Below are 13,756 nucleotides of genomic sequence, written 5' to 3' on the forward strand. Positions count from 1 at the left end.
TGGTCGTTAATAACTGTGAGTTTGCTGTCATTTTTACTGTTCCTATTTTTGATCTTCTTTTTCTTAGGTAACTCCCTTTAACATTTCATATAATAAGGGCTTGGTGATGATGAACTTCTTTAACTTGACCTTATCTGAGAAGCATTTTATCTTCCCTTCCATTCTAAATGATAGCTTTGCTGGATACAGTAATCTTGGATGTAGGTCCTTGCGTTTAATCTTGGGTAATGTAATTATGGTGTGCCTTGGCATGTTCCTCCTTGGGTCCAGTTTCTTTGGGACTCTCTGAGCTTCCTGGACTTCCTGGAAGTCTATTTCCTTTGCCAGATTGGGGAAGTTATCCTTCATTATTTGTTCAAATAAGTTTTCATTTTTTTCTTCCTCTTCTCCTTCTGGCACCCCTATAATTCGGATGTTGGACTGTTTCAAGATGTCCTGGAGGTTCCTAAGCCTCTCCTCATTTTTCAGAATTCTTGTTTCTTCATTCTTTTCTAGTTGGATGTTTCTTTCTTCCTTCTGGTCCACACCGTTGATTTGAGTCCCAGTTTCCTTCGCATCACTATTGGTTCCCTGTACATTTTCCTTTGTTTCTCTTAGCATAGGCTTCATTTTTTCATCTGGTTTTCGAATAGATTCAACCAATTCTGTGAGCATCTTGATAACCAGTGTTTTGAACTGTGCATCCGATAGGTTGGCTATCTCTTCCTCGCTTAGTTGTATTTTTTCTGGAGCTTTGAAGTGTTCTGTCATTTGGGCCTTTTTTTTTTTTTTTTTTTTTTTTTTTGTCTTGGCGCGTCTGTTACTTAAAGGGGCGGAGCCTTAGGTGTTCCCCAGGGCGGGGTAACGTTGGTGGCTGTGCTGTGACGCTGTATGTGGGGGAGGGGCCGAGAGGGAGCGGTGGCGCCTGCCTCACTCTCCTCTGGATTTCAGTCTTTCACTCTGCTACCCACAATTAAACTGGGCCCCTCTGGTGCTGGTTCCCCAGTGGGTGGGCCTGTGCACACTCTAGGCCCCTGTGGGTCTCTCCAACGACCTCTCCCCCGTGAAGCTGAGAGTCTCTCCTGCTGCTGCCCCAACCCCCACGGGCGCTTTCAATCAGAGGTTTGAGGCTTTATTTCCCGGAGCTGGAGCCCTGGGTTGCGCGGTCTGCTTTGCTCCCCGCCGTTCGCCCAGTTTATCTGTGTGCGAATGTGGGGCCCCAGGGTGCTACCCACTGCTCTGCCTGCCCCGCTCTCTGCCACTCTGAGTCCGGCCCTCTCGGTTTATCTGCGCAAATGTAGGGTTCCAGGGTCTGCTAGTGCTCGGACTGCCTGACCCGTTCGTCCCACACTCCGCCAGTCTCAGTCCCTCCACGGCAACGTGAGTCCTCTCCACCTCGGTGCCCGTCTCCGCCCCTCCTGCCGGTCTGGATGAATGTTTATTTTGTATTTCCTTGGTGTCGGACTTCCTTGCTGTTCGATTTTCTGTCAGTTCTGGTTGTGCAAGGAGGCGCAGTGTGTCTGCCTACGCCACCATCTTGGTTCTCTGCAACTCACTTTTAATCCCAGTGTCCCCTGTTCCTGCCCACCCTGACACCCTGCAATTTCCTGTATCACCTGTCTGCCACTAAAATAATTTATATAGATACTTGTCTAAATTAAGAGAATTAACAAACATTTTCTCTAATTTGTGCCCATTTCAGATTGACTAGGTTATCACTTTAAAGTGCACATTAGATTCAGTTCTGGAGATACACTGGTACTTCCTGTATGGCGGGTACTCTGGTAACTAGAGACATGTTCTGGGCCCCGTGATGCCCTCCTCAAGCACACCACTGATTGGCCAGCTGCCTTCTGCCAGCTCGAATGCCTCCTTCACGTGCTTGGGTGCCAGCCATCTTCCCACCTGATGTTTCCACAGAAAGTGATGCTGTGAAGGGGGACAAGCTCCAGCTGTTTGGTTGCAGCTTAATTATTACAGGAATATCTTGTAAAGTTCTAAATACACTTCTGCAGCTACCGTGGTCACCAGAAAATATTGGAAATCAAACAGAAAACTGCATTTGTACTTGGAACTTTAAGAGAAGTTCTAGTAGCCACATTTTAACAAAGACCTAATCTTTAAATAGCACTATGGCAATCACAAATTCCATGGAAAAGCATAAATCTCATTATCTAAAAAAGCAGTCCAAATAAGACAGTAGAGCACAGCTCAGTATTTGCTGCTTACAGATGGGGCTCACATGTACCTGTCTCAAAGATCTATATGAAGAAGAGCGAGTGAATGTTTTTCTGCTGAGACTGTGCTGTTATGTGGCAAATGATACCTTCTCAGAAACACCTCAGGTGTGTTTACTGTACAGGACTGGTCCTGGCCCACCTCTTTGAAGGAAGCCCAGTGATCTTCCAAGAAATAAGTTGCTCTTCATGAGCCTGACTTCTTGGGGCTGGCAAGGAATTGAGGGGAAGAGATGTGAATGGAATCATCCCTATGTACTGTTCGTCCGTGACAGCCTGTCACGTGTCTCCTCCCGTGGCCTGTCTCTGCCCTCGCACTCCTGCATGTGCCCCGCGAGCGTGCTCTCTTGCTGCCTTTGGGTTCTCCAGATCTCCCTCCAGCACACAATCCAAACCTCCTTGGCCTCATCTGTGGCAGTTTGTTCCTCTTTGTAGATCACATGATTTAGAAGGACCTTTTTTATTTCTTCTACTTCCCATGAGAGCTTCTATCTTAGTGTTCAGTAAATATTTGTAAAAGTGGTTTGCTTAAACTACAAGATTCGTGGGTTCATGTATCATATTCACTGTGTAAGCAGTTTGATTCTGTAGCTGCTGCTACAGAAAACATTTTAAGGCTTTGAATGCTCAGAAGCTCTTTTTGTCTTCTGCAAAGCCCTAGGATTTGGGGTTGGGGTTGGGGCTGGGGCGGCACTGGTATGGATCCGATTTTATTTGCTTTACCTGTTGGACTTCTCAGGTGAGGTTTAAAATGACAGAGGATTTTATAGCTAAAAAGAGTTTAAAGACTGATGGTTGGTTTTCTCGAAGATTAGTAAGTTGTGTGCATTTTTAGTGTTGTAAAGTCTTAGTTTTGTTGCTTTCCAATGTTTCTTAAGCCCCCTCCTTTCCTGTACTGTTTTGAGGATGTACTGAAAAGGTCCTTGATTTCTTAGAAACTCCTTTTTTTAATTCTACTTTTAAATAGCTTTCTGCTCATCTTCAGTGGTACAGAAATGAGTAAAAGACAAGCATGATTTAAATGCTGTGTTTAATTTGGGCCAGAATCATCTGACCTGGGTTGGAACTCTGGCTCCACCAATTCTTCGTGTGATTTCAGCAGTTACTTAATCTCTCGCCTCCTAAATTTCTTTACCCCACTAACGTGGGCACCCTCAGTCAAGGTTACTGTGAGATTTAGAGTTGACAGTGTATGTCAAGTACTTAAACTTAATGCCCTCTACAGAGAGAGTACTCAATAAATGTTAGGTGTTAATAGGAGTGGGACTAGTATTATTCTCAGTAACTAGAGAAACCCTGGGTTGTACCTAGGGGTGTTGTTCACGTGAATTTAACCTGAGTCTATGAAAGTTCAAAATTATTTTCTAATTATGGACAGTTGTATATTTTCCTTGAAAGAGTTCAATTGTTCTGATTGACCTAAAGGTTCTATTCTGTGTGCAATAGAACTAAGGTTATTTTGTTGTGTACCTCAGTGTAACATAATGGCTTTCTGTTTGACTCAAATTCCTGTGTACCTTTTAACACTGGTACTCAAAAGATCTTAGCCTAGGAGATAGTGTTTCGAAGTTGCAGCAATGTACTAAAAATCAAAAGGATTACAAAGTCAGGATAGGCAAAAGTGCCAGTAAAATTTTGGTAATTGAAAACATACATCAAAAAGAAAAGAAGAGTAAAAGACTTTAATTTAATTGTCTACCTAGAAGTCCCCCAAAAAATATTCCATAAAACTGATGGGTATTTCAAGACGGCAATAGGATTCACTTATTACTGTAACAATTTGGTGGCTTAAAAGAGTGTTATATTCTCATTTAAAAAGAGTCATCAGGGACTCGGGATCCTTCCTTCTTTCTACTACATCATCCTCAATAAGATGCTGCTGGGACTCCAGTCATCACGTCCCAGTTCCAGGAAGAAAGGAATAGCGCTAAGGGGGTGAAGCACCACTCCTGCTAAGTTCTTGCAAGTTTTCCTGGAAGCCCTGCTCAGTGACTTCTGCCACCCCTAGCTGCAAAAGAGTTTGGGAAATAATCTTAGCTGGGCAGTTAACCAAAGGGCAGAATGTGGATTAAAATAGGCAACAGCAGTCTATACTCTAAAGATCAGCTTTCTCTCAAACCAGCAAAAACACATCAAAACTGCAGTGGGAAAAGAAGTCCTATTTGCAAGAACAACATGCAAATAAACATAGCAAGAAAAAGCATAGAAAGCTTACTAAGAACTAAAAAATACAGAGACGTGACATGTTTCTTGATGAAAAGACAAAAGTATCTGTTCTCTGCAAATTATTCTCTAAATTTGATGCACTTGCTCTTAGGTTTTCAACATGGTATTTTTGAGCTTGATAAAATTGTCCTAAAGTTTATCTGAAATTTTCTGCATACCACAAGACTCACAGTTAGCTGGGATTAGGCAAGCAAACTAATGGAATAGAAAAGAGAATCCAGAGCTCTGCATGTGTGGAAATTTACTAGGGAATAAAAGGTATTTGAAATCAATAAAGAATGAACTGTCTTCTACCTGTGTTATCTAGAATCACAGCTACTAACCACAAGTTGTGATTATGAAATTAAATACAGTCCAGTTTCCTGGAGGACTAGCCTTGTTTTGAGCACCCAGAAGCAACAGAGAGCCAGTTGCTGCTGCACTCGACTGCGAGTGCACACACCATGCACGCACACACCATCTTCATCGCCGCAGACACTCCCACTGGGCGACACTGTTGGAGAGGGGGAGGGGACACCCGGATGCCTCCTGAGGAAAACAGACCCCTAACTCTGGGCTTTCGTACTTTTTAAAAAATTCCTCAGGTTTTTTAATAAACAGCCAGGGTTGCGACCACTGACATAGATGATCCTCCATGCAATTGACAGATTTAGTTAAAATATTTGTGATTTTTCCAAAGTAGTATTTCTGGGCTTCATCACTTGTGACTATTGTAGTACACCATTCACCTACTTAATGGCAGTAATGAAGGTGCCAGCTTAGAATACTTTTCCTGTTTCTTTTTAAGGAGGTATACTAGGTTTTGCTCCCACTGTGTCTCTGGCCTTGGGGTGATGTCTGAGGCTGTGTTCCCTCAGGCTGTGCATGTACCTTCCATGGCCTATGAGTTGGGTGGGGCAAGGACCCTCTGAGCACCATGGTGTCTGGAGAGGTAGCATTATAGACCCCCAGCAATTGCATTTCTTTCTTTCTTTTCTTTTTCTTTTTTTTTTTTTTTTGTTTAGATACTGGATTCCATACCAGGGGAAAAAAATACTTCACTTTACAATATGAACTGACAAGTTCCCCAAGGACTTTGCTGTTTTCCTACTCAAGAGTCTTTTTTTTTTAGAGAGGGAGGAAGGGAGGGGAAAGAGGGGGAAACCTGGCCCACAACCCATGCATGTGCCCTGACTGGGAATCTAAGCGGTAACTTTTTGGTTTGCAGGCTGGCACTCAATCCGCTAAGCCACACCAGCCAGGGCTCAAGAGTCTTTTGAGAATACTTTATATTAATTTGCCTTCTAAATATGTTGTGTCCAAAACAGATGTGAATTACATGAATATTATGTATATGTACAGTGCTTTTGATATTCTAACTAATGCTATTAAAGGTTTTCATAGATATTTCAGATAATTTTATATATTTCTACATTAGGATGAATACTTTCTGGATGACTATAGTTGCCATGACTAATCTGGTTAAATCCTTCGCTTGCGTAGCAGTTTTCTTTATCTTAGAAGCAGGGCTTCCACATACACTAGAGCCAGGCATCAAATTCATGTGAACTATGCAAAGGATTTGTGTGAACCCTGTCCTTGTGCTGAGTTCAGAAAATACCCAGTGACCACGTGTGTCTTTCTGGCCTGGAAACTGATTTCTTACTAAGTTGGTAGGTCTGTGTGCCTAGCCAAGCAATTGCCAACCTGTTTCCCAGCTCGCCACCTATTTTCCAGTCACTTCAGAAAGCTTCAGTTCTCAAATTCATCTGATTTAAATTCACTTAAGTGTGTAAATGTGTGTATTTGCCGTGCAGCACTGTGGGGGAAGTCATAGCTCCAGAGAGGTCGTAAGACTTCAGAAGGGTGACAGAATAATTAGAATACTTCGTATAAGCCAGTAAAAACTACACCTAAGATATTTTGAATTTATTAACTTAAAAAAGAAAGCCACATGCACAGAAAGCTAGTAATTCAAAAAGTATGTTAGATATGAAATGCTTTACCACAGACTCTACAACATAAAAAGTGATTTTGCATCGCCATCGACTTTGGTAAACGAGTAAGATCTGTGTGATTTATCTGAAATGGTTGGAAATCATCAACTGCTTACATGTGACACCAACAGAATACAGCATTTAGGAGTTTTTTAATTCCCACAGTATAAGTAAATCTAAGCAGAAAAAGATCACTATCTTCCTGTTTCAGGAATTACTAGCAGGGGTGTCCAGCCTTTTGGCACCTCTGCACCACACTGGAAGAACAAGAGTTATCTTGGGCCACATATTAAATACATTGTGACATTTTAAGTAAATTTATGGTTTTGTGTTCAGCAAAAGGTTGGAATAAGGAGTCAGGTGATTGTATTGGATCCAGCTGTTCTTGAGTACAATGTCGAGTGACTCTTCTAGAATATTCTTTGGAGATAGGAGTTCTCCTAGAAAACCCCCATATGATTGTTGTACAAGGTCTGTCTGGGAAAAGCCCAGCCGTTGTTCATATAATGAGAACAGTTTGTGCAACATCGATGTGACCTGGCAGCCAAGGAGCATGGGCTGGAATGTACATGCATGAACAATGACGACTTCACTGTACTAGTCACTGGGTGCAGTAGACTCCACTGAGTGAGCATGTGTACAGTGTGGCCATCACATTCAAAATTACTGAGCGAGTAGAGCAACGAATCTGCATCAAATTTTGTGTTAAACTTGAACATTCCTCCACAGAAACTATTCAGATGATTCAGAAGGCTGAAGCTATGGGCAGCTGGTGATTGGCAGCTTCATTAGAACAATGCGCCCACTTATGCATCAATGTCTCATGCAGGTTTTTGTTTTGTTTTGTTTTTTTGGAAAACACCAAATCACCCAGGTGACTCAGCTCCCCTATGGCCCAGATTTGGCACCCTGTGACTTCTGGCTTTTCCTAAAACTAAAATAACCTTTGAAAGGGAAAAAGATTTCAGACCGTTGATGAGATAGAAGAAAATACAACGGGGCAGCTGTTGGCCATTGGGAAAACTGTGTGAGGTCCCAAGGTGCCTACTTTGAAGAGGACTGAGGTGTCATTGTCCTGTGTACAGTATTTCTGGTATCTTCTTCAATAAATGACTCTTGTCATATTACATGGCTGGATCCCTTCGGGACAGACCTCGTGTGTGTGCCGTGTTCCTTAGCCTCTGGGGTGTACCTTGGATACTCAAGAAGCAGCCCAGGATAATTGTACTCTGAACAACCTGGAACCAATCTTTCATTCTCAAAAATGAAGTCACTCCATGCCCCATCTGGTGTGGTTCAGTGGATTGAGTGCTGGCCTCAATCCATTGAACCAAAGGGTTGCTCGTTCGATTCCCAGTCAGGGCGCATGCCTGGATTGCAGGCCAGGTCCCCAGTAGCATGTGTGAGAGGCAACCACACACTGACATTTCTCTCTTTCTCCCTAGAAATAAATAAATAAATAATCCTTTTTTAAAAATGAAGTCACTCTAACAGGGACACCGATGATTTGAAATATGGCCTGAAGGTATGGTACCTGTTGCAGTGTCCTTTAAGGCACAAGTTTAAGAGACTCTTGTAAGTCTCTTAACAGATAGTAGGTGCTCATTTGTGCTATATGCTGGTATCTTAAGTGGAGAGGCCAGCAGGATACTCCCAAGTTCCATTGTGGTGAGACCTCTACCTCCAAAGTTCTGCTCACACTCATCGTGTACCGCCGGCATCTTCGCATACCTGCACCTTTGGCTCCAACAGGATGGAGCAGGAAAGGACTGAAGACCTGCGACGAGCTCTGCAGTTGTACAGGTTGTGATACTGCTCCCTATACAGTAGGAGTTCAAGAGGAATGGCTGCTCAGAACGCAGTATTGGCTGTTAAACTATTTATACAAAACTCTAAAGGCTTACTAATAGTTGATCTATCTGTTATTTCCTAGGGACATTCCAGCTATATCACACACCTTGACTGGTCCCCAGACAACAAGTATATAATGTCTAACTCGGGAGACTACGAAATACTGTACTGTAAGTATGAACGAGTACGCGTGGCTGAGCTGTGTCTGCCAGGGGCACCATAAGCAGGCTCTGTGGAGTCTGAATTGTGCAGAGCACGCATGTTGGCCTCTGTAACCTGACTAAGTGTGTGTTACTCTGAGCTAAGGCATGAGAATCTCAAACCTGCTTCACTTCTCTAAGAAAGTAATGAGTTAATCTTTAAATGTGTAAGACACGTAGTCATAAGAAATTAACTTGGAGATTGATACTGCTCTGAATGGTTTTGTATTTAACAGCTTTTCCTGGAGGCAGGAAAAAGTATAACGGATGTGCGTTTATGTTTCTTCAAGAGAAAACTTCAGTGGGTAGTTCCATAAACCCTGTTAAAGTAAACACTTTTCCTTTTTAAATGTGTCTTAATGTTTTTCAGTGTATGGATTATAAATACAAGTAAACGTGGCTAGTTTGAATCAAGATGCACGTTCAAATACTTTTATACACAAGCACTATGATGATACTTCCTGTTTCTAAATTTAAAGGGGACATTCCAAGTGGCTGCAAACTAATCAGGAATCGATCGGAGTGTAAGGACATTGACTGGACGACGTACACCTGTGTACTAGGCTTTCAAGTCTTTGGTAAGGACATGCACACCTGATGGGAAAATGTTGCTTGTGGGTTTTTGTATGTAATAATTACTTGCTTCCATTCCTTAGTGAAATAGTTTCTATGTGTTCTTTAGTGTTATCACTGTTAATGCCAGATTCAGAGAAATTAAACCCCAATATAAGGTTTTTTCTCCGCAGAATCCAGTCTTGTGATCCCCAGTACATATGAAAGACAAAAGTACTTACATAATAGCTTGCCTTTCCATTTTTTTCCTGGAAGTAAAAATGGAAACTTTAAAATTTGTAAAGACATTTTAAAAACAGCTTTATTGAGATACCATTCACATACCATATAATTCACCTCAAGTGCACAGTGCAGTGGTTTGAGTGTATTCAGAGCTGTGCTTCCACCATCACCAATTTTAGAGCATTTTCATCCCCCCACCAAAAAGCCCCTCGCCCATCAGCAGTCACTGTCACCTCCACCCACCCCCCCTTCCTCTTCCTCTGATGACGGGTCTGCTCTGACAGTTCATATAAGTGGAATCATACACCACGTGGTCCGCCGAGACTGGCACTTTCACTTAGCATATTTTCAAGGTTCGTCCATGTGGTCGCGTGGATCAGCACTTCATTTTATGGCTAAATAATATCCCGACGTATAGATACACCACGTTCTGTTTTTCCATTCAGCAGCTGATAGACACTTGAATTGTTGCCACTGTTTAGCTTTTATAAATAATGCTGCTGTGAACAAGGTAAGTTTTTGTGTAAGCACGTTTTCATTTCTTTTGGGTGTATACCTAGAAGTGGAATCGCAAGGTCAAATGGCAACTCTGTTCACCCTTTTGAGGAACTGCCCAACTGTTTCCCAAAGTGGTCACACCATTTACATTCCCACCAGCAGTGTAGGAGGGTTTGGTTTCTCCACATACTCGTCAGCAGTTTTCATTGTTAAGTCTCTCGCGTGCAACCGTCCAGTTGTCACAGCACCATTTGCTGAAATATAAAGGCATTTTTAGTAGACATTATTGAAAGATAAAATTGGGAGATCATTCCTATTCTGGTGTTTTGAACATTTCTATGAAATCTGCCTTTGGTGACAGTTTTCTAAGCCTTTCCTAATCTGTAGGTATCCTGCTGAAAGAGAATAAGTGGAAAAGTTAAAATAATAAAGCCCTGTTTGCCAAGAATTAAAAAGAGATGTTATACTCACTAAGTAGACTAATTATAAGAGCATGTGGCACCAATACCTAAAGCAGTACTTTGCCTTCAACAATATACTTCTGCTCTGCAGGAGTTGGGCTGCACCTCCAGCCCAGGTACAGATCTGAACGTTTCTTTACGCTGTGCGAGTCAGAAACAACCCACCGTAGGAGCTTGTTCTAAACACAGCTGCTGTGCAGATGGGGAAGGCTCCTAAGCTGGGAAGAAATTAAAAACAAAGTAACCCTGACAGATCCATAAACAATTTCATTATTCTGGGTGAAACTGAGCAGTGGCTGATAACTTACCTAGTTATTTTAATGAAGCAATATACAATATTCATTATTAAGAGATGTCATTTCAGAAGTGTCTCGATTTGTTTTAGCATATTTACCAAACACATATTTGTTCCCTAGAATAGCAGTGAGCAGCTGGAGGCCAGCATCTCAACCCTTATATATTCCATAGTTGTAATCTGGTCTAATAGGATGTTGTGCTATGTTAAACATAATCACCAGTGCCTCCAGTGCCTCCCAGTGATTCAGAATAATTAAACTTGCTATTATTTACGTCTTATCTTTGGACGTAAATAAGAGTCACAAAATTCTATAGGATAAAAGGTAGACAAGGTTTTCTTTGAAGTGCCTGCCTGAAAGGGAGCAGTGATGAAAAAGTGTGTAAATTTTACACAGCGTCCCCAATTTGAAGAGTTACTGCTATGGCTTCATACAAGTAACTCAGAAGTTCCCCTTTAACTAGAAACTTGGAAAAGGAAACACTTGTTGCTCAGGTGGTGAGGCTTAAAACTAAAATTACTTTAGCACCACCTGCTGGTTACTAGTTAGTACTTTGGGTCATTGAACTTTCCATCTTGAGACTATTTTGATTTATAATTTTCTAGACTTTAGCTAAGACTTCACTTGAATAAAGTGTTGGGCCACTAAGAAATTTGGAATGGAAAATGTTAGCAGTTGAGAGTTTGAACACAGGTGAAAATAAGATTCTAAAATTTGGTGAACCTGTGTAGCATCGCAGTTACATTTTTCAGGCTAATCTTCTGCACCCGTGTTCCCATGTTAAAGGTGTCTGGCCAGAAGGATCTGATGGGACAGATATCAACGCGCTGGTGCGGTCCCACAATAGGAAGGTGATAGCTGTTGCTGATGACTTTTGCAAAGTCCATCTGTTTCAGTATCCCTGCTCCAAAGCAAAGGTAAACCCAATTTAATAAAAATTAGTATTGCCGGGCATTTTGTTCAGGGATCGTTTTGTGTCAGTGGCACGAAAACACGTAGGGTGACTGGTTACTGTCTGTTAGGACTGCAGTGCCCGGGGGAAACAGGGCATCCAAGCAGACATTGCTCGTCTGGTCTTTCCTCAGTAAGGTCAAGGAGAAGATACTTCTGCAAGGCAGCTGGTGATGTTTTACTCAGTTTTATTTATTGTCCATTTGTTTATTTTTATTTTCTGACAGTTTCACATTTCTCCTAAGCATATTAAAATATTCTGTTACACATACTATCAGCATTGTAAGACTCATGGATCTGTTTCCTCAGTCACCTATAATCCTGCAAACCTAGTAAATTCTCCCCTGGCATCCCAACAGAATAATTACTAAGTGCACCAACCTGATACCCAGAAGAAATGAACTTTAAAAAAAAAATTAATGTTTTTATTAATTTTAGGGGGGTGGGGAGGAAGAGGGAGAAACATCAGTTTGTTGTTCCACTTGTTATGCACTCATTGGTTGCTTGTATGTGCTCTGAGCAGGGATCGAACCCACAACCTTGGCATATCAGGATGATGCTCTAACCAAGGGAGCTACCCGGTGGGCCCTATTTAACATATAGTCTAATGTATAGATGTCTAATTATTGTTTTGTTTCTTCCATATAAATAGGTATAAAAGGAAATAACTGCTAGTTTTATCGATGACCTGTGGCTTTGATTTGAATTACCTGAAAGCAGGCATGTAAATAATGAGTTTAATTTTCCTATCTGATTTATTTCACATAGGCTCCCAGTCACAAGTACAGTGCCCACAGCAGTCATGTCACCAATGTCAGTTTTACTCATAATGACAGTCACCTGATTTCAACTGGTGGAAAAGACATGAGCATCATTCAGTGGAAACTCGTGGAAAAGTTGTCTTTGCCTCAAAACGAGATTGTAGCGGATACTACTCTAACCAAAGGTCCCATCTCTTCCATTGAAAGCGTCCTGCAGTCTGACACTCCCACACCGCCTCCTTCCCAGCCCTTAAATGAGAGGGCTGAAGAAGAAGGTAGAATGAGCAATTCTCCCACACTTCTGGAGAACAGCCTGGAACACACTGTGGAGCCCAGCGAAGACCACAGTGAGGAGCAGAGTGAAGGGGGCAGCGAAGACCTCGGTGGGCCTGCTGATGAAGAGCTCTCCAACAAAATGAGTGAGGAGCAGGGTGAAGCCACTCTTACTGAGGACCAGCAAGACCCCCTCCACCTCTGTCCTAACTAACACCAGGGTTTGAATGCTCATAATCTTGAGCTCGAGTTCAGATTAACAGGTTGGGAAGTGATGGAGAATCACTATTGACTGAGATTTTGGTTTCCATGTGATCCTCCTACCTTCAGTAGTCTTTACCTTCAGTCAGTCAAATGCAACCATCTTAAAGGTTCAGTTTGGTGTGTGTTGAAGATTAACCAAACTTACTAGTGGCTAAGACTGAAACATTAATTGTCTCAGAAAGTACTGTGTATGTAAGTGATAAGATGTAAATACTGGAAGCAAAAACAGCAGTTGTATTGATTTAAAACAAACCCCTTGTTATCTGAACGTGTTTTCTTCAGGAACAACCAGAGGCATCACAAACACTGTTACTCAGCTACTGGCTCAGACTGTGCTACTTCTTTCCTGATGCAGAAAAAGAAATCAGAAGGAAAAAAATGCTTTCTTATTGAGATATCCTCCTACCCTAAGTATCTAGAGGAAATTTTTTAGTTAAGAAAAACTCCAGTGTTGCCACAGGCAGTGGTGTTGCCTTCTTGAATAATGATGTGGTTTCCTACACTACCAGTAGATGCCCGGGTGTGCTTGTTAGTCTACTATATAGGTGCTGCCTTTTCTAGGAGTCATATTAGGAACATTCTCTTAATTTCTTGTCCGCAAATCTATTTTATCTTAAAACTAAGAAAGCAGTGGTTTGTTAGAGAGCTTTTAAATGTATATTAAACCATTGATACTCAGAAATAATGGAGTCCCCCAAGGATTCCTTCACCGGCCTAAACATTTTTAAATGTTTGGCATTCAAGGAAAAAAGCCGCATGCCTATAAAACAAAACTGTAATGATTACTAAGCTAATTTTAGCTCAGCCTTTAACATAATTTGTTCCCTCAATAATAGAAATATAAATACAGAATTGGTGCTTGAAGTCCATTGGCTTAGTTGTTAATTTTTATACAAATGAATTATATTGAGGGATAAGATACTCAGCAAACTGCAGATTCTTTTTTACAGAAGTGTGAATAACAATCATAGTAATTAAAATCTTTATA

At 41.6% G+C, this 13,756-nt stretch overlaps 1 protein-coding gene across 4 annotated transcripts in view; it reads left to right on the top strand.

Annotated features, from left to right (window-relative positions):
* EML4 (EMAP like 4) overlaps nucleotides 1-13,225 on the top strand; it is a 138,449-nt gene extending 125,224 nt beyond the window's left edge. For all 4 annotated transcript variants that reach the window (XM_053924299.2, XM_053924301.2, XM_053924300.2 and 1 more), the window contains 4 exons: nucleotides 8,352-8,439; nucleotides 8,949-9,047; nucleotides 11,306-11,436; nucleotides 12,239-13,225. In XM_053924299.2, the coding sequence (XP_053780274.1) occupies nucleotides 8,352-8,439; nucleotides 8,949-9,047; nucleotides 11,306-11,436; nucleotides 12,239-12,718 (798 nt within the window). In that variant the 3' untranslated portion in view covers nucleotides 12,719-13,225. The remainder of the gene's footprint in view (nucleotides 1-8,351; nucleotides 8,440-8,948; nucleotides 9,048-11,305; nucleotides 11,437-12,238) is intronic.
* Nucleotides 13,226-13,756: the final 531 nt, after the last annotated feature.

The sequence above is a fragment of the Desmodus rotundus genome, chromosome 5 (genome assembly GCF_022682495.2).
Source record: "Desmodus rotundus isolate HL8 chromosome 5, HLdesRot8A.1, whole genome shotgun sequence".
Lineage (NCBI taxonomy): Eukaryota > Metazoa > Chordata > Mammalia > Chiroptera > Phyllostomidae > Desmodus > Desmodus rotundus.